This window comes from Abrus precatorius, unplaced genomic scaffold, assembly GCF_003935025.1.
Source record: "Abrus precatorius isolate BTA unplaced genomic scaffold, Abrus_2018 Scaffold1, whole genome shotgun sequence".
NCBI lineage: Eukaryota > Viridiplantae > Streptophyta > Magnoliopsida > Fabales > Fabaceae > Abrus > Abrus precatorius.
Genome location: NW_020874291.1, coordinates 494,662 through 517,052, shown reverse-complemented (window position 1 = coordinate 517,052; position 22,391 = coordinate 494,662). Strand labels below are relative to the sequence as shown.

Genomic DNA, 22,391 nt, shown 5'->3' with positions numbered 1-22,391 from the left:
TTGAAGAAGTTCAACCTCGCAATTCTCAAATCCAAATCCAGAATCTCTTTCCTCTTTTAAGAAAACTCGAGCTAGAGGAACTGCCATGTTTTCTAAAAATATGCGAGAAGAACTGTTACCCACATTCGCCATCTACAGAGAAACAACAACTTGTAAGTTATCCTTCCTAAATAATATCTTGTTCGTTCCCAAACAGAGGATAGCCATTTTGTTAGTTACAAAAAATGGTGTTGTATGCTCCATGATGTTGATTGTAGTTCTTGTGACAATAATAAAAAGAGGAATATTTGATGTAACAACACTATGATAATCCACACAAAAATTGGAAACTACTAATTAATTATTTAATCTAAATCGTGGTTTTGATTTCTTTAAATATTTTTTGTTCTCTTTTATGTAGAAACCAAGGACAAGTGGGGTGAATGAGAAGCTGATGAGTGGTGATGTCTCGACTCTACAAATATCTGTATTGGGCTTCCAACATCTACAAAGTTTAACAGTGGTTAAATGTGGAAAAGTGAAACATCTATTCTCAATGGATGTCATTCATATAAGACTACCTCGCTTGACTTCGCTAATCATAAGTAAATGTGAAGAATTAGAGGAAATTATTTTGAATAATGGGGAAACTCAAAATATATACAATGTTGAAGGATGCTTTCCAAATCTTCGAGAGTTAGAGGTCAGAAAATGCAATAAGCTCAAGAGACTTTTATGGAATTGAAGTACATGTGGATAAGGAATTGCTCTGAAGTAGAGCACGTTTATGGAAGTGTAGACAAAGGCAATGATTCACAAGTCACAGAGCTGATGCTTCCAAATCTACTAGACCTTCACCTCCAAGAATTGCCCAACCTCGTTGACCTTTGTTCAAGCTTTCAGTCTCAGTATCACTTCAAGGATTTGTCTTCTTTATATGTTGGGGATTGTCCAAAGTTGTCCTCAACTGCAAAGGCATTTTTCCGTAACTTTGTTGAGCAGGTATTCATTATACACTCAAACCTTAAAGATTGTATTTTTATCAATGTTTATCAATATTCCAAGCATGCACAGTGACTCGTATTCAAAATACTTTTTAATTGATGTTTCATTAGTTAAAAATCATTATTTTTAAATATAAATTATAATAATTATTTTAAATATTTTAACTATCCGATATATTTAAGAAATTTTCTAAATAAAATTATGTAAGCTGTATATTTTATTTTCAGTGCTTACCAGTTACCATGTTTATTTATTATTTATTCTTTCAATTTTGAGTATTAATTTTAATAAATTACCTCTTTATTTATTATTTCAGCGAGCCCAAAAGATGAGCAGTACGAGTCACAAGAATATTGATTAGTTTATTTTTAAAGATCTCATGGCATTTCAGGTAAAGAAAAATATAAAATTGTGAAAATATTTATACAGATAGATAAAATAAAAGGAAAAAGAATTAAAGTGAAGGTTGAATAATAATAATAATAATTTTTAATGCCAATATTTCTTAAATTTATATACAAATTATTAATTTTATTAATATTAATTTATCTAATTTTTAATGCCAAAAATTTTTATATCTAAAACTTACAATGCATAAATTTGAAATTTAATTCATAATATCAAATCATAAATTGATTTACATTATTTATTTTCAGAATATTTTAAATATTTTATCCATGTATATTTCATAATAACATAATATTTATTTTTGACTAAGAACATATTTTTAGTATATTTTATTTTAAATTATTTGAAAATACAATATTTTTATATTTCTAAATTTTAATGAATTTACAAAAGTGATTAATTTTGATACACTGTCCATATAAGAACTTTTATACCGTCAATCAATTAGAATAATATAATTTTATAATTGGATGACAATGTAAAAAATCACTACACTATCAATGTATTTTAACTAAAAATAATAATTATTTTTATGTTGTTTCAACTGGAGGCCTAACAACACACTTATTCTTTAATTCAGCCATACGTAAGGAGAGATGTGCTTCTTCACAACTTTCAATAACTATTATTTTTAGTTCAGTACTGATTTCATGTATTAAACATTACATTGAATTATAGTTTTACTCTCTTTAATTTAAATTATGTATATTATAAAATATTTCTAAAGTTATTTAAGATTTTTAATTTTTAAATTTAGTAATTTATTTTTTATTATTTTTTCTATCTAAAATTAGTCATTATAAATTGAATGCATTAAATTATATTATACTCAAAACCCACAGATGAAGATATCAAATTTCATAAAAAAAAAAAAATTAAAGAAAAATCTAATTTTTTTTCCTCAAAATCATGTTTTTTACATCTTTTTTTACAATTCCTCAAAATTAAGTAATAATAATATTCTTACTTGAAACGTGTTTACTAGTTTAGTAAAAACAAATTTATGTTTTATCGAGCCAAATTTTTTACAATTCTCTCTCTTTATATATATATAGAGAGGAGGCAGGATTTTCTTATACACGTTTAGTAATTTATTTTTTATTATTTTTTCTATCTAAAATTAGTCATTATAAATTGAATGCATTAAATTATATTATACTCAAAACCCACAGATAAATATATCAAATTTCATAAAAAAAATTAAAGAAAAATCTAAAAAAAATTCCTCAAAATCAATTTTTTTACATCTTTTTTTACAATTCCTCAAAATTAAGTAATAATAATATTCTTACTTGAAACGTGTTTAAAGACAAATTTATGTTTTATCAAGCCAAATTTTTTACAATTCTCTCTCTTTATAAAAATAAAATAACTAACATAATAATATAAAATATTTTTTTATTTACATACAAATTTAAATTATATCTTAATTAAAAAATAAAATTACTAACATAATTAAGCATAACAGTTTTTATTAGTAGATACTAATTATAATTACAGTGAAATTAAAATAAATAAATTACTAACATAATACCAGAAAATATTTTTTATATTTATATAAAAATTACTAACATAATCACAATACATAATTTATTTTTATTAATTTTAATAATATAATCAAACAAAATCTAATTTATTTTTATATACAAGATCACATTTAAAATAACAATTAAATTACTAAAATAATAATAATTTGTATGTAAATATTAAAAATATTTTCTTGTATATTAGTAATATATTTTTTAAATTTTAATATAATTGTAATGAATATCTACTAATAAAAATTAATATGCTTAATTATGTTAATAATTTTAATTTTTTAAATTAAGATGTAATTGAAAATAGTATGTAAATAAAAAACATATTTTCAAGTATAATGTTAGTTAATTTTATTTAATTATGATGTGATTATAATTTTATAATAAATTAAAATAATTTATATTTAATTTGAGTAATGGGTTAAAATTGTGACATTTGTCAGCTTTCTATAAGTTGTGTAATTTTTATGGCGAAATTCACTAGGATCGTGACACGTGTCACCATCTAAGAGTTTCTCACTTTTTATGGCGAAATTCATTAAGATCGTGACACATGTCACCATCTACAAGTTTCTTACTTTTTATTGCGAAACTATTTATTAATTTTGCTATAAATATTGCGAAACTTTTCAGTTACACGTATCATGATCTGATTATTTCGCACTTTAGGTAGCAAAATTTGTTATTTTTTAAAAAAATAATAATATTTTTGCCAACCATTTTGACGAAATAGCATGCCACATCAACCAAATCACTCAAACAGAGAAATAATTTTAAAAAATCTATACTTTAAGAAATTGTTTTTAAATTTACAATATTTAAACAAAAAAGTCAAATTTATCTTACATTCCACGTTTCCGAAACGGATCCTATCAAATATTTTACATTTTCTATACATGTATGTATATATGTCTCTCTCTTTTATTCCAGAAAATGAAGCTTGTATTGAACCAAATTCATATCTACCCAACTCTAATTCTAGGCTTCTTCGGCAGACTACAGTGCAGAAAGGGTTGCTACCATTGTTGCTTATATTTGGTTCTTATGTTATTTTTATTATACATAATACTTAATTATGACTTCACGTACTTAAAATGCTCATGTATTACATTTTTTAGTTGATTTATAATCATTCTTCTTTCTATTAATCCCATAAATTTGGCTTTTATAAATTACATATTTATAAGACTAAACAAACAAACAAAAGAAAGAAAAAGAGTTGAACAAGGACATATTGGTAACATATTGAACTAAACCCTAAACATATTGATATAACCATCAAATAGTAAATTATTTTACAAACTTGTTTGGCTTTACTTAATTATAATTCAGTCCTTAATTGTTTCATCAATTTTTAAGTACCTAAAAAAACATTCTTCACATGAGACATTTACAGTGTTATTATATCTATTATTGATAAGTTTATAATTAGGCCATCTTTTACAACTCATATATTAATATTTGACTTTTATTTTATTTAAATTTTATACTGATTTATTTTGTATATTATGTAGTTTAGTATAAAAAGGCCACAATTGAGTTTAAGACGTGTTTTAGGCTTAAATTGATTGCAAAATAGAGCTTCGCAGCAGTTAGCAGGCATAAACCATATCATCAAGCACAGAGATGCTTCAAACACATGTACGACTGTGCATATTGACCAGCAAGCTCATGTATCAAGTTTAAGCATGACCATACTCATCTGTAGGAAACCTAATTATAAAGAGCTTTTAGAGTTTTTAAACCCTATAAAAGTGAGACCTCAGGCATTCAATTGGACATTTTGTCTCTCTTGCATGGGATCTTTGATATACTCTTGTTGGGACTTGAAGTTTCAAGCGATCGTACTTGAAGACCGAAAATTTATCTCATTATAGTTTGCTTTTCTCTATGACTTTGTTCATGATTATTTTAATTCTTTCCTTTAGCATGAGTAACTAAGTCCATAGCTATGCCTATGAGAACTATTACTCATGAATTTACGGGATTTTAAAATTTGAATATGTATTTGGTTTCTGCTCATGATTAGCTTTTATCTTATTGTACATAATTATAATCCTAATTAATTATATTGTCAGGTGACTGTACCTTGATTAGTTAATGAATCTATAGGATAAAACAAGACAAAGGATTGAGTGGACCAAACCAATCTTTTCTTTCAATCGTTATTAAATTAATAAGTTTATAGGTACTTTATACTTTCTTAAATTAATATCTTGCATAACCATTAGAATGTTAGTTTAGAGAAAAGAATATTAATATTACATGACTATTGAATATTATTTGTAAATGTATGAATGATTGAAAATTTCAAGGAAATCAAACTTTGAATTAAACAAAAAAATAATATAAAGGATTGAATGAGAAAACCCATATGCTCTAAGTTCTTCTATGATAAGTTCAACCAAGACGTGTATTATAATTCTTGCGCTTAATTCTATAATTAATTTTATAAATTCTTGTTTTAATTAATATCATATCTTTGAAACTCAAATAATTGAATTAGAAAATTCTTAGTAATTAAAAAACAATCCTTTTGGGACGATAATTCGGGAACTTAATTTAAGAACCATTTATTACTTCTCGACGAGTACACTTGTCCACCAAACAAACACTGATCTCAGAGGAACGTTAGTCCGCACCATGAGGGGTGTGCCTGGAAGTGAAGTTACAATGATGAAAGCGGGAGTTCCTTTCTTTTATGTTCTTGTATCTTTGTTCTAGTCTATAGAATGCGTTACTCAAAAAATATACTAGTTTTTTTACCATTGGGAGTTCCCTTCACTAGTGTTGCTCCTAACACCTCATCCAAGATGGACATATATAGATATAACATCTCTCCAAGTCTAATTTGGATAGGATTGGATGAGTAATATTATGAACAAACATATTTCGTTCTATGAATAAGCACATGAAAGCTTATTTGTAAGTCGCATTAGGGTGGTGCAACTTATGTTCTATGCATAAGTTGCATAAGGTTGGTGTGACTTATGCACAACTACAGGTATGATTGTGATGAACACAAGTCGTGCTCCTCCTTTAGCACCAAGACAGAGTGAGGGGCGTTCAATGTCAACTAGACGAAGAAATGAAATGGATGTTGTAGAACTTAATTAACCAAAACGTTGTTAACTATGTAGGCAAGTGAGCCACACTAGACGATTATATCCAGCCTTAACAATTGCATCTTCAAGTCAAAATGGTTGATGTGTTTTATCGTTCATTTTATGTTTGTTTTGTGTTGAGGGTATTTTTGATAAATTGATCCTATTAACTCCTAAATATTGATTACCTCTTAGTTTCATTAAATGATTAATGTTACTATCACCTTTTTAAATGACAAACTAAGATTTACCATCGAGTGCTGACTTTAAAATTCACAATATCAAATGAACAATTATAACTAATAAATAACATCAACATTATAAAATCAAATTGAGTTTTAAAAGAGGTATACCCGTGATCGTCCAAAATTTAGCATAGGGTGTGCTTCTAACTGAGCAAGCCTTAGATATAGAATAAAATTATGTGAGCATGTATTGTGGTAGCTTAAATAGTGTTTGTCCAAGAGCATGACCAGCTTGCCAATCAGAGAGGAAGGACTACGCCTCTGTATAGGGCATGCCCTTCAACATAGGCATGCTAGATTAAATGGACTCTAGCTGGGCTATGTTGATCTTTAGCACGACTGTGTCTATTAGAAAGAAAGGATTGAGCTGTGCTAACTTATAGCATGACCATGACAAAAAAATATATATATTAAAAATAGAATGTAATAATGATAAAAAATAAATATAAAAAAATTTGGAAGGAAACCTTTTGAATTGAGCATGCTTGTGATTAATGGTAAGCATGAGGCAGGTTCAAGTGACATTTTCACTTTTCAAAAGAGTGAGGGAATGATTTTCCGTTCATTATTTCTCATTTTTTCTCCCCTTCCTTAGTTTCTACACTATTTTTTTTTTTATCATCATTCCTTAAGGTTATTATTATTATTTATCCTTTCTCACTTTCATGAATGAGGTGCACATTTTGACCATCATTTACATTGAGTTTTGCTTTGGCTTTTTGGTTTATATTTTTGAATCCTAGGAAAATTTTAGTTGCTAGAAAAACTCAATCTAGGTGGTTTATACTAAAGAAGAGAGTCTTATGAATGAACATGCCCTTACTCAATGCACGCACATCTATGCTAGTTAATAAGTTGTATAAGTGTGATGCGACTTATCTACGAATTTCAACTCTAAATATCCTAAAGCAATTTATGTATTAAAAAATGATATATTTTGAGATAGAGAGAAAACATATATAAAGTTTGATATTTATTTTATTTTAAATTTAAATTTTTATATATTTTTCATAATCATGTATAATAAATTTCACAAAATTTAAACATATATCATCTAAAATTTGATATTTACTTACGTATTAAAAATATTATATCATTAAAATAAAATAATGCAATAAAGTATTTATAAATTTTATTTTTATATAAAAATTTATTAAGTTGAATCTATTTGATATGAACTTTTAAATGAATTAATTAATTTGACATATCATAAAAAATTATTAAATAATATAAATGTTTAAAAGTTAATGAATACTAAATTATATATATATATATATATATATTAAAGTTGTATCATTTAAAATTTTAATTTAATTTTAATTTATACATAATAATAAAATATTTATAATAAATAAAATAGTGATACATTTGTTTTATTTTTATTTTTATTTTTGTTAAGAAAAGGGTTTAAGAGCTCAACCAGAACAACTGAATAAGGAGAGAGCCTAAGCAGCTAAGAGTCACATTGGTCCAGAACTAAAAAAGGGAGCAAGTCAGGAGGAGCTTGATCTAATTTAATAAAAGAAGAAAACGACTCTAGACCAATTTTGGCTAGCCTATCCGCACATCGATTAGCTTCCCTGAAAATATGGCTTAACCTAACAGATTTCACAAGCTTAATACTATCCCTAATTTTATAAATAATATGATATAAAAGATGAGAGTGGTGTTGAATAGCCTCACGAGAGTATGATTCAATCCACCAAACAGACTGGCTAGAAATCTGAAGGAGTTGAATGCCATAAAAAATGTTCCATAACTCAGCTTCTAGGGAAGAGTAATAGAATCCAGTCACAAAATTACCCTTCCAATCACGGAGAACTCCACCGCAGGCAGCAGTTTCCAAGTTGCCATACATAGCTGCATCAGAATTAATAAGTTTCAGCTGACTCTTAGGAGGAGAGACCCATCTGATCCTAGGGCAATCCTTAGCAAATCTAGAGATAGAAAACTGATCATTCCTGCAATACAAATCAGAAAACTTAGCTTCACAAATAATTTTTTGGATTAAAACAGAGAGTTGGATAGAGTTATTATTAAAAACAAAATCATTTTTATTTTTCCAAGGATGCTAAGTAATAAAACCAAAAAGTCCCTACCAATTATTAAAATGACTAAGGTAGGGATTAGACAAATTTTGAAAAATCCAATCAGACAAATCTATAGAAAAGAATCAATTGTTTTAATTTTTAAAATTTTTATTTTAATTTTAATTTTTACATAATAATAAAATATTTATAATAAATAAAATAGTGATACATTTATTTTAATTACTTTTAGGAAAACATTAAAAATGTACTAATTTTAATAGTGATTTTTTTTAATTATCTTTAACGTTTTTGTTTTTAAAAAACTAACATTATTGATAAAAGAAATTTGCTCTTTAAAATTTGAACATCAAATGTATGTCAGCGTACTCAAAGATTTCTTTTGCTTCAATTCTGAATTTTTTTATTTTTTTTAAAACACGTTAAAAGTCTCATTTTGGTTTTTTACCTTTTAGTTTAAACAATAGTTACTTAAATAAAAAAATTTATTTAAAATTACAGGTCGTCAATTTTTAATAATAAATTAACTTAAACAATTACTATTACAGCATAAACAATTACTTATATAAAAAACTAAGTTAAACAACTATATATATCATTGTGAATTGATTTTACCTTAAAGTAATATAAAAATTGACACATTTAATGAATTTTTAAAAATTATATAATTAAAAATAAAAGTTTCTTAAATAAGAAAATTAAAAAAATATATATTATGAACCCATATAAAAATTAATACTATAATTTAAACAATAAGAATATTGTTAATGAATACTTACATGTAAGTTTTGTCACAGCTGAGTTGAGCCTTGCTGTCTCACACACTCAAAATTTCCATTGCTTCTCTTTCTTCTTCTCGACGTACACATTAACGTGTGCCATGTGACTCACTCTCAAATCTCACTCTTCTTTTTCTCTCTACGATTCAATGTTAAATTCCCGTGCAAATTGTTACCCAATCATGACGTCCCTCTCCCGGCGGTTTCCCGCCGGCGCCACCGCCACCGCCTTGGCCTATGGTGGTCTCCGTCTCAGTCGTCCGGCGAGAACCACCGCGATTTGCATGGTGCGATACGGTTTTCGGTCAGAGCGACGGGGAATCGCGCTGCGACTGCCGCCGCCGGGGCAGGAACATGGCGGCGTGTGGGAGAGATCCGGCGTGAAGGAAGAGGCCAAGAAGGCGGGGCCGTGCTCGTGTGCGGTCGGGGAATTGGCAGGGGAGAATGGGCGTAAAAGCGTGAATCGGGCGGCGGAGGTGGCGGTGGCTGCCGGGCTGACGGTGGTGATGGGCGTCGGGAACAGAGTACTGTATAAGCTTGCATTGGTTCCTCTGAAGAACTACCCTTTCTTCCTTGCTCAACTAGCTACTTTCGGGTAATTCGTTTTGTTTAATCTTTCAGTTTTGCTTTGTTCTCGTTGTAAAGATGAATCCTGAGCTTGAATTTCGTTTCATGTATGTGTTTTTTTGGCACAATTTTGCTTACCTGTTTGAATATTTATGAGAAGATGTTAGATATTTATTTGATAATTGCAGATGTTAAATATTTTTATTTATATTAATTGAAGGCTTGATTAAATTTTGGATTTAAAAAAGTTGCATTTAGGTTTGATAGCTCATTTTAATTTTTTTTAAATAAGTCTTCAGTCAAATATTGTATTGATATCAAACGGATTCTTTCTTCTTCTTTTTTCATTTTTTATTTATTACTTTTCAATATCACATTTGATTCTTTTAGATAAGATTAAATAAAAAAGATATTCGTGATATTTAAAGAGACTAAAAAGAAAACTCAGAATATTTCATCGAATCAAATGAGCAACAAAAATTACAGAACAATTATTTGATAAAGAATTTTTCTTTTATAAAATGCTTGTTTGAAATAAATTAAATATGAGAAATTAAATGAAATGATCTAAATTTAGAGATAAAAGACTTTAGTAAGCCTTAATTATTTGGGGAATTATTATTATTAGAAAAGTATTAACCTGAGTTGTTAAGAGTTAAGACTATGGCTAACAAATATTAAAAAAGAAAATATTTATTATATAATTTTGTCAACTTTAATCTTTAGACTGAGTTTAAGCTCTTATAAATAGTATATTTTTGTCAAAAACCATGACATTTATTATACATTCATGTTTTGAAGATAATAAATAGTTTCGTTTCTAATCAACATTTGCCATTAACATTTTTGCATAATTATTTTTTTATTGGTAAAAAAAAGGGGCTTCAGCCTAAAGAATTACAAACCAAATCCTTTAGGAATAATATTCGAAGACAAGTATTAAAGAAAGGCGAAGACAAAAAAGCTAGAACAATACTAAAAAGATAATAACATATTTGAGGGTCTGATGACTTATGCGATAATGTTGGAGGGGGATCCCAGGATATTTTCCAATGTTAGCATTGCGTTGAAAGCCAAACTCGTGGCTTAACTGATCTCTTACTCTCCAATGAACATTTCTAGAAAAATAAATTGGAGTCTTCTCGTTGGTAACCTTTTGCCTTGAGCTTTGGCAGAATATATCCAAGCATCCTTTGATCACTGCAGCTTGATCTATACGAGCTTCTGCAAATAGAATCAAATCATCTGCAAAAGCTAAATGTGAAACTTTTGGACCATCTTGACTCAAGCTAATAAGTCTCCAGGCTCTTCTCTTAACTGCTACATTGATAAGATGTGTTAACTGCTCCATACATAATACAAATATATATGATGAAATTGGGTTTTCTTGCTGATTACCTCTGCTGGAAGAGAACGAGTCCAATGCTTCACCATTCTAAAGGATCTTCATAGTTGGGGAGGAAATTCACCACCCAATAAACTTAATTAATTTTTGAGGAAATCCAATGCTGTAAGAGTATCCTGCACAAATGGCCACTTAATCCTGTCATAGGCCTTTTCCAAGTCAATTTTAATAGCCGTTAATCCCTTTCTACTTTTTTTAGAGTGCATTGTACGGATTACTTCTTGAGTGATTATGATGTTATCATTACTATGATGGTTTGGCACAAAGCTACAATGCACTGGGCTGACAAGATTCTCTATAAGAGTTCAAAGGCGACTTGCTATTATCTTTGTGATTGTCTTATATGAGACATTGCACAGAGATAGGCCTTAGCTGCATGGCATTTTAAACAATCCAAGGCTCAGAGGAGTTAATGTGAATATCACAAAGTCCATCCCAAAGATCTTGTCGACGAACATAATGTCACTGACAACTATCATACGCTACTGTTCATGCCCATTTTCTTTCATTGTCAAACGCATATTTCATAGGCATAAATTGAAATGAGGTTTGTGTATCCTCAACATTCCACAAACCATCATCCCATGCACACCAAATACCCCACCATGTCATTCTGCATCAACAATCACTTTACTTTGCAAGCCAAATCTACCAATCACATGGTTGGCTTGTTGCCACTTGCAGGAGTTTCCATCAAGATAATGAAAATAGTACTATACATTCAACGAACAGCCTATATAACACCTGCAAACACCTCACCAAGGGTACTGCAACAATTCCAACAGAAAATATTCATTAAGACTTCTGGGATAATTAGTGGGCTACAAAGACCCCATTATCTATCTTCATTAAGGGCGCATCCATCTCAGTACCATGGCGTGCGCTTTATTTTCTCCTTTGATGAAATGAGTAGTTTTAGCCGATGGTGCTGATGGAATCTCATTTGGAGCCCTGTCATTTGTCATAGCCCCTTACACATTGGGTGATGAAATCTTGGTGTAATGTTCTATGCAGAAATTCCATACTACTTCTTTCTCATACTTTTTGTAAGTACGCTGCATGGTTTGCATGATTAGGCTTTCATCAATATCGTGGCTCCTCTCTGTAGTAATAACTTTCTTGCACTTCATTTTTATGGTATTGTCCTGCTTTTAATTTCCCTTCATGCTTATTCTTAGGTTCTTTGCGCATTGACACCTTATGACCAACATTTTGGCTGCCACTATGCTTGTAATAATTATCATGTGTGCTTCGTTGAGGATATTTTTCACCACGTGTGTTCTTAATTCTTATTTCATGTCATTTGCTCACCACCATAGCTCCAGTTGGGGCCTGTACTTCTTAATTACCTCTTGCACCTCAGTCACAGCTTCCTCCTGTTTGTCTGCTTGAATATCAAAACAAGAGATTAGCTTCCTTTTTCAGTTTGGCTTGTTACCTTCCTATTGCATAAGGCTCCATTTGTATCCTTAACCACATCCTTCCTTCTTTGCCCTTTTTTGGCCAACATCTAGGGTCCAAAAGTAGATTCCCCTCCTGTCTTTTGGCTAGTTACATCCCATGTATTTTGCTCACTATCAAGGATTAGGGTTGCTGGTTGGTCATGACTGACATTAGCCTTAAGCCTTCCAGCATTGTTTGCCTCCATAGCTACCCTTGGTATTGATTGTCATGTCCATCGATTATGTCCATCATGTCCATCGATTTTCATGGCAATTTTCAATCGCATGGCCATATTCTCCAATTTCTACAATTGAAATAGATGAGATGTAGACCTTCATACTGGAGATTTAGAGTTCTACCTCTGACTTGCACTGAAGGCACTAACTGCTCATAAAAGGTCAACCTCCACACAAATATGTTCAAGCGGCCTCATGATTGTACTAATGTCAGTTTATCTACCTTTAACATAGTTCCAACTTTTGATCCAATATGCCATAGAAACTTCTTATTATAAAGTTCAAAGTTTAAATTTGGAATGCAAATCCAACATGTCAAACGCTTTACTATATGTTCTTAATCCAAGAAGAATGGTTGCCATCATTGCACTGTTAAATAATAATCTGCCCATCCATGGGCCTTTATATAGACCATGACAATAGTCCCCTGCCATTGAGAAACGATCCAAGATGTAATCTTGGGGCGTATCAATAATTTTAATTGCACATTTTATTGCCCACTTTTTGTGAAGTCTGCTCTTCAAGAACTGCAGACTAACTTTTTTCCCTAGTAGCTTCACAATCAGCACATTCCTCCAAGGTCGACTTCACTCTTCTAGTTCTTCATCAGTGACATGAATCTCAGGGCAAGGATTGAAGGGTTTGCTACTACTTATTTATTCCACAGGTTCATCTCAGTATCATCAGTTTTCTAATAGATCATCCCAATTGTCAAAACTGTTAATCTAATTTGTTTCCTCACCAACCATGTGCTACAAGAAATCCTTATAATAGATCATATCTAGTAGTTCTTATGGAATAGAAAGCTCCCCAATCTCCTCACTCATTTTTCTGCAGTATTGTTTCCAATTCCATATGGATTGAACTTTTTTAATACTCTGATAGATTAAGTCCTCCTTCTCCTTTGTGGTAGTTCTTGCAAGCACCTGCACCTCTGTAGAAACCCTAGAAGCCATTTTCCTTTATTATATTAGAGATATAGAAGTGTAATCAATGCTTTGTTTTCTAATAAAAACTTACTATTACAAGATATCACAAGATTCAATGCATTTATAATATTAAATACTACAATTTTCAAAACTTACTATTTATTGATTTCTTTTGTTTTTGGGTACTTGTTAGAAAAACTGTTTTTTGTGTGGGTATTGGTTTATGTATTGTTTCACAATTAACACTTTGGTGGGTTCCACCTGAACCTCTCTGTGTGGGTTCAAGTGTTATCTGATGATGTTTATAGCTCTCTGCTTCTTGCTTTTCTACTTTTGGGTGAATCTCTTAATCTTGAGTGGTAATTTTTATTCTCCAGTGCTGAATGTTTGCTAGAAAAGGGAGTTTGATGGTGGAATTTGCTTTTATATTGGGTGTAATTCAGTAATTTCTGTTGTTTGATAAAAATGTAACAAGCAACAACTTTAGGGAAAATGTTCTTTCTTTGGAATATGGAGAAAGTGTGTTAGTGAAGAAGTAACCAGCACGAGTGTTTGTGAAAACCTGACCTTTTTGAGAATTTATAATTGATGGACAGGGTTCTACAGTAGAAAAGTAGCCACAATTTTCTTTTTCTTTTTAAAAAACTGAATGCCTTTGATCAGTTTGATGCCTGTTATAAGATAATATTTATATTCCTTCCACTTATTTATTTAATTTATTTGGCAATAACCTGAAACCAAGCAATCCTTTAAGTTTGAAAAGAAGTTACTCAAATGTTTTAACCCTGATGAGTAGTATAAAATGCGGTCTGTGATCTGCAAGAGTTTCCTCATCTTCCTTTTGGAGGTTGTTATGTTTACAGAGTTAATATAACTAACTCTAGTGATATTTTCTTTCTTTCAGATATGTAGTTGTATACTTTTCTATTTTGTATATCCGGTACCATGCGGGCATTGTCACTGATGAGATGTTATCCATGCCAAAAACTCCATTTTTAGTTGTTGGTCTCTTGGAGGCACTGGGTGCTGCCACAGGAATGGCAGCAGGAGGTAATGCTTGTCCTAAAATATTTGTATGTTTCATGTCAAATACTTCTGTCTTCTCCACATAATTAAAGTACTTCTGTGCTACATTTTCTGATTGGTCTATACTTCTCGTGATAGGTCAATTTTTCAAAAAAAAATTTAAGTATTCTCCTTGTAAATTGATCACTTTATAAAAAATGCTTTGACTTGTTTAATAAATGACCAATTACAAGGTGGGTCGAAAAAGTATGCTTTGTAAACTATAGAATAGAAGCATGAAAAAAAAAAAAAATGCAGGGATATTGAAATGTTGACAATAACCATTTATTTTAGATTGAACCAACTCATATCGCAACTCCAGTTAGTAGAATATATTAAATATTATGATTTTTAACAACAATTTTTTTTTCTCAGAACTGACAGTGTATAGTGTAAAATACATCTCTATTATCAGTAGTCTTGCTTATAAAACAAATGTTTTATGGGGTTTTAGTTATACCAATTTCAGTTTTTCTGGATGAATTAAACATAATTGTTAATATTAGATGGAATAGATTTTGAAGATTCTTATTTTCATTTTTATAAACATTTATATTTTTTCCTTTAACTCTAATTTGTGATGGATCTTTGACTGCCAGTGCTACCTCTTCCATATGTCAAATATTGCCGGAGATAGGAATATTATAATATCCGAGTTGTACAATTTTGGTTAGTTTATAAAAATGTTCATGTTTGAATTTCATTTAATTGTTTGTCTCCCCTCTTTGTTGTATCAGCAATGCTATCTGGAGCATCAATTCCAATTTTGTCTCAGGTAAAAGTCAATAGCAGTCAATTGCTCTCATCCATTTATTGTTAAGTTCTGTTACAGCTGCATTTTCATTGTAGCGCTATAATGAAATAAATTTCAGTTATTCACAGAGATTAGATATGAATGGAAAGGAATTAAGAAGGTGAATGTAAGTAGTATGACTTTGTAAATTTTACTAGTTCATATATTTTTAGAGGTTGACCATTCAGTACTTAGCACCCAAAGAAGCAAGACCCATGCCCTTGGATGTGTCCTGCTTGATTGCTGGTTAGGTTGTACAGGTGAAAAACACTTCCCTCAAAAACATGGTGACTGAAGACGACCATTGTGAAAGTTTGTCAAAATTTAAAATTTGGTTTATAGATCTTAAGTTCTAAGCCAACTTAGCTTAGTTACTACAGATTTATTAGCTTCTATATGTAACTTGCATAGATTTCATGTAAAGGCAAACTAAAGGTGGATAGTCAACTTAACCTCCTCTTTTGTAGGCTTTTCTTGTGTGGCAAATTCTCCTTTCAATTATTTTTCTTGGGAGGCGATATAAAGTCAACCAACTACTTGGATGCCTTCTTGTGGCTATTGGTGTAATTATTACTGTAGCAAGGTCAGTCTATGTTAATTTTTGTGGATGCTAGGTTATGTTGACACGAAAACCTCACTCATGAACCATGGGCCTATAGGCGAAAGAACATGGTCTATAATGATATTGACTATGGATCAACAAATAAATCTGGAAGTTCACGAACATTTTGAAACAAGTATTAGTTGCTTTATGGTTTTGTTTGGTCAAATTGATTTAAGTGAGTTTTCATCACTTGTATAGCTGTTTAGCATCCATGTTAATTCACCCTCTCTTTCTGCCCTGCTTTTAACATAAGTTTGAGGATGTCGATTAGTAAAGTAAAAGACTTATTTAATGCTTTCATATTTTATTGGCAGATTTCATGCTAGACAGCAAAGTCAAATTTATTGCAAGTGTTAATCTTTAAGTGACTCCACAAGTTCATAGACTTCTATATGGTCTTAAAAGTGAAGTCTGCAAAAAATTTTTATTGAGTATTATAAATTATAGTGATAGAATTTTGTTCTTTGGCATACAGTAAAACTTTTGAATAAATTTTATTCTTTAGAACATTTATATAACATCTTATAACAAAAGTATATGTTGCAATTTGTAACAAAGCTGTAATCAGTGTCATGCATACAAATGAGATAAAGTTTGTTTGTTATACTTGAGGCAGTCTGATTTTTCTCCTCTGTTTACTTAATGTAGTGGATCTGGTGCGGGGCATTCATTGAAGGAAGCTGGTATATTTTGGAGTCTTTTAATGATAGTTTCATTTTTATTCCAAGCAGCTGATACGGTTCTGAAGGTGGTTTACTATTTTAATGAATGTTGCATTTCCTTGGTCTCAAACTGTTTCTCTATAGTGACTCATGGTCTTTCTTATTTTGTAGGAAGTAATCTTTTTGAATGCAAGCCGAAAACTGAAGGTGTGTACAGTGATTAATTTTTTCAGTCCTTGTATTGACTAAATTATGACTTTGGAAATGGAAGGTCATAGCATAGGCCATTTGAGACTAATGAAAAGATTTCATTTCTGGTGCACTTGGTGACATGTCTGCTTCAAACTTCAAAATAGAAGGAATGATGTTACTAAATTGAAGTAGAGCCTTAACAAAAATGAATGCAAATTATTGGTTTCATTTTTAAAGTTTCACACAAGTCACCTTCTATACTCATGCTTGATAGTTTATATTGTCAAGTTAAATTATAAATTCTTTTATCATTCAAGGTTTTAAATTGAAAACCATGCTATTTTGTATGGCTAAACTAGTTAAATTGGCTAAGTGTTGTAGTTTATACTTTCCGATGATACTGTAATATAATCAATATTCAATATTATCTGAAACAGGGAGGTTCTTTGGATCTGTTTGTTGTCAATTCCTTCGGATCTGCATTCCAAGTAGGCTGCATTCTGTCATTAAATTTTTCATCTTTGATTTTACAGTATAATTAAAAATGAATGCTAAATGCATAAATATATATTTAGTGTAGGCACTATTTATATGCCTCCTCATCCCCTTCTTATCAAAATTATGGGGCATCCCCTTTGGTCAACTACCAACCTATCTTAAAGATGGTGCAGCCTGCTTTCTGAATGTTGGGACGCTGTCAAGAGGTAAGCAGCTGTCTTTTCTTTTCCATATTGTCATTTCTTATAGAAGACGATCACCAAAAATTGTTGTTAAGTCATCAAATGTGTTATCTATCTTAGTATCAAGTTCATCAAAGATCATTTATGACCTAGATCTATCTGCAAGTCACTAGGCAAGATTGATTTACACTTAAAATTTCATGTACATAACATACAATGGCCGGATGAGAGCATATCCTCTATCATGAGCATACCCCAAATAAGAAAAGAAAATCAAACTTTCACTAAGCTAAATGGTCATTTTTTTTCCTTCAAATATTTTAAACCAAACCTAGAGTTGTGTTAGAATACATGCATTTTATGAGAATAAATGGTAAATTTGTGGCGAGAAGCTTTAAAATTACATGGTTTCTGTATAAAACAAAGCACATGGAATGAAGTTCAGCAAGAAGCATGCTGACATTGAATTGCAGTTGAAAAATGGAGATTATGGCATAGAATATCAGAGATGGAGGACTGGTTCCAGTATTATTTGTGATCCAAATATGCTGCTCAAACTTTAAAGGAAACTTTTATGGCATTGCCATAAAATCAACAATGCTTCATGGGACTAAATGTTGGGCAGTAAAATGACAAGAGTAAAGTACTAAATGTTGGGCTGTAAAATGACGAGAGTAAAGTAAAAGCTAAGTGTTGCAGAGATGAAAATGTTGGGCTGGATCAACAGACATACAAGCACAAGATAGGATCAGGAATGGATTTATTGGAGGAAAAGTAGGAGTAGCACACATTGTGGATAGACAGTTGAGTTGCACGTTGAGATGGTTTGGCCATGTTAGAAGACATATAGAAGCCTTAAATAATGTTTATCAGATGCAGAATAGTCCATTAACAAGAGATAAAAGGAGACCAAGAAAAACTAATTGAAACCATTAAAAAGAACTATATTCAGATAGGCTGCTCCGCAAAGATTTGGTTTTTAATCATCTGGCCTATGTAGCAAAATCCACCTTTCCGGAAAAGACTCTTGTTAGTGTTGGAACATTTAAATAAATGCAATATATCAAATTATTTTTGATTTTGCATTTCCTTGTGTTTCATTTTTTATTTCAAAAGTTCCACTACTTTTCAACGTAATTTATAAAAATCCAGGCAGCTTTGGAATGTTATTTATATGGACTGGTTGTGAAAATACCAATTTGGATTTCAAACATAGAATAAGGAAACATATGACATAAAATGATAGGGACCTGTGCTTTAGGGGGAGCTCTGCTTTAGGTTTCATCATCACTAAAACTTGAATGCAAACAGTGGTAGCTAATTAAAATGTTAATTGTATCCATATAATTTAAGGACATTGTAAACTTTGCTTGGACATGTTGGTTTCAAATCCTAATTTTGTTTGTCTTGTGAAAAAAAAAAATGCAAAAAGTAATTTGGCATTAGATTTGGTTTGCAGGATGTGATGGAGCTCCTCTGTTGCCCTTGTTGTTTATCATTGTCAACATGGGCTTCAATATCTCATTGCTTCATCTCCTCAAAATCTCGTCAGCTGTTGTCTCTTGTCTAGCTTCCACATTTTCAGGTATTTGATTTGTTTCTCTCAAAGTATTCATTGATGTTAGAATTACAACATTCTGGATTAGTTGTTGATATGCAGGCATCAGGGAGATCTCTCTGTCTTTTTCCTTTTCTTATCTGATGGGAATCAGGGAATTCACTGTTTCATTTTTTTTTCCCGGGTTTTAAATATTAGAGTTGTAGGAGAATATAGGCAAATCACCTTCTTTTGTGGAGGAGGAATGAGGAGCTTCTAATGAACAGCTGCAACCGATTACAATTAGGAAATCATGGGAAAGTTTGCAATTATGGAAATATTTACCAAAGTCGGAAGGAATGGTTGATAATACAATACTTTAGATGTAGTTTTGAAACTCTTATAGTAGTTACTTTTTCTTCATCCCTGATAGAAAGAATAGATCTATAGTGTGTTTGGTAATGCTTTTCAGCTAGTTGACAACTTTATTTTATTGGTTGAAAAACTCATTTAACAAAAAAATGTCCTATTTAGTAAACTAGCTAAAATGGATAGTAACTAACTATAAGTATTCTTCTCATTTTTTATCGTTGATATTCTTTTGCAATCCTCTTTTACCCTTTTAATTCTAAAACCTAATATCTCTATATATTATGTTCAATGTCTAAAGTACTGTCACTTTCAAAAATATCTTTTAACATTATAAAAAAATAGTTAACTTTTTCATAGATATTTTATTTAACAAAATCATTAAATCTCATTTCTTTATAAGATATTGTCACTAATTTTTTTAAAATAATTTCTTTTAAACTTCTTTTGGATCTTGTTACTTTTTCATCAGACTAAATCATGTCATCGACTCTCCTCATTAGTGCCTCCAATGATCTTCTTTGCACATGTCCCAACCACTTCTATTGATTTCATGTCATTTTTTTTTTTTCACAATAGGTGGTATATTTCAATACTCTTGCATATATAATCATTTCTTATCCTGTGTATTCTCGTATGATCACTCATCATTCTGTAGAGTTGATCCCAAGTGCCTAAACTTGGAGTTCTGTGGTATTATTTCATCTTGTTTCTTGCAAAAATTGCAATTCACATATTTTGTTTTATTTTGTTCAAGTGAAAATTCTTAAATTCCAAATTATTCCTTTATAGTTCAAGTTTAGAGTTAATATTTTCTTTTGATTTCTCAACTTGGGTTAGGTCATTTGCAAAGAGCATGCACTTAAGAATAATTTTTATATGCTCCAAGCAAGCATGTCCAATGTTTAATATTAATGCAATCATTTGTCTTTTAGCCTGTTCATTAATTACACTTTTCAGTGCTGTCATTACCGGAGGTCATAATAAGTTTTTGTCGATGATTCTTTGAACTGATAGACTTATCAAAGTCTTTAACTATAGTGGCCTGAATATTTTAATTTTATCAGTACAGTGGCCTGAAATTGAATGAGTTTATATATTGTTAGACTGTTGAGTATTTGTCTTTGGGGTACAATTTTTCATTTTAATTAAAGAAATGTTAACAACACACTCTTAATTGTTAAAATTTACTAAAAACTACAAAAATAATATGGGTTAAACTCATTTTCATTTCTAAATTAATGTCTTTCATATTTTTGTAGTTTTTAATAAATTTTAGTCAATAGTTAGGAGTGTATTATATTTTTTCAATTAAAATGGAAAGATGCTGAAAGTTAAACAAAAGGGTGCGCGAGTATGATATGCTATTTTCCTTGCCTTTTGTTCATAAATATTTTGAAGAAAAAAAGTTTCAGGAAATCTTGGCACCTTGCAACAGTATGAAATTTTCCTCCATTTTTTCAAAGATTTTATAATGTATTATAAGTTCTTGCTAATTGGAAATTCTGAGCTAAACCCACCTGATGCAATTTGGCTTGTGGCAGTCCCAATAGCTATCTATGTGTTCACACTGCCATTGCCATACCTTGGTGTTGGCTCTTCACTTCCAGCAGGCTTCATTGCAGGGGCCATCGTTCTCGTCATGGGATTACTCATTTATGCATGGACCCCTTCAAATGGTTCCACCAATGCAGCTTCCACATAGAGAAGCTAGCAGGGTTTGAATCTTAATAGCTACACCATTGCCCCAAGCCCAAGGGATGGGTTGCACCAAGCCCGACAGCAAATGGTACAACAAATACTCAGGTCCACTCTTCCTTGATTGATGATCACAAGATGGAGATGTGAAAATGATGTAATTTTTGCTTTAGTAAGTTGCTAGTCCCATGAAGAAAAGTATACAGAAGGTTAAATCGTGTTGGGCTTGCCCCAAATGAAAGAGAAAGAATATAGATAGGTCTAGTTCAAGTTTTGTGCAAGTTTTCATAAATAATAATAAGAGAACAGTTAGAAATACATTTTTTAAATGCAATTTTAAAACAATTTTATTATTGACTAAAATATATTAAAAATAATAAAAATTATGTGGATTTGACTCTTAATATAATGATTATCTTATTTTAATATTTTTTTAATGAATTTTAACTAATAATAAAAACTGTAATTAGAAATGTTTTTAACATTTTTCATAAAAATAAACGTAATAATAATAGCAATAACAACGACAAAAAAAAAGGAAGGAAAAAGCTATTTTATGCTTGATAACTAATTTATAAGTTAAGCATTAATCTTGGTTGGGTTGGATTCCCACGTACGAGTGGTGTAAGACTGAACATATGATTACATTTATTGGTGTTAAATGGAATGAAATAATAATAATTATTCAATGTTTTATTATTTAAATATCTGTAGAAGGTAGAAATAATAATAAAATGGTTGATTCCACCAGATCCCTCGTAGAATACCTAAATGAAAACCAGAGTTGTCATCTCAAATTTCCTAAACCACTGTAAGAATTACATGGAACACTTGTCTTACAGGATACTTTCATTCGGTGGACCAAGAATAATATACTGTTTGATAAAAATGTTAATTATGTCAAATATTTTATGTTTGACATTTTAAAATTGATGTTTAAGCTTTATTTATTTGTTTAAACGAGATAAAACAAAGTGTTGGATTGACTTATTAAAAAGTTTTTTAAAACAATTGTTTGATTTTCTGCAAGAACAGTAGAGGAGTTGGCTAAAAATCACAAAGCTCCCAAAACAAGTGTCAACTCCAAGGTTTTCAAATTTGATCA

General features: G+C 30.5%; 1 protein-coding gene across 1 annotated transcript; it reads left to right on the top strand.

Moving 5' to 3' along the window:
* The first annotated feature begins 9,209 nt into the window (after positions 1-9,209).
* On the top strand, positions 9,210-21,505 carry LOC113857390 (protein CLT1, chloroplastic-like). Its single transcript, XM_027489219.1, has 10 exons — positions 9,210-9,701; positions 14,591-14,736; positions 15,489-15,526; positions 16,012-16,127; positions 16,797-16,896; positions 16,982-17,017; positions 17,440-17,490; positions 17,583-17,706; positions 19,142-19,267; positions 21,133-21,505. The coding sequence occupies exons 1-10, from the start codon at positions 9,256-9,258 to the stop codon at positions 21,291-21,293; spliced, it is 1,344 nt and encodes a 447-aa protein (XP_027345020.1). The 5' UTR covers positions 9,210-9,255; the 3' UTR covers positions 21,294-21,505.
* Positions 21,506-22,391: the final 886 nt, after the last annotated feature.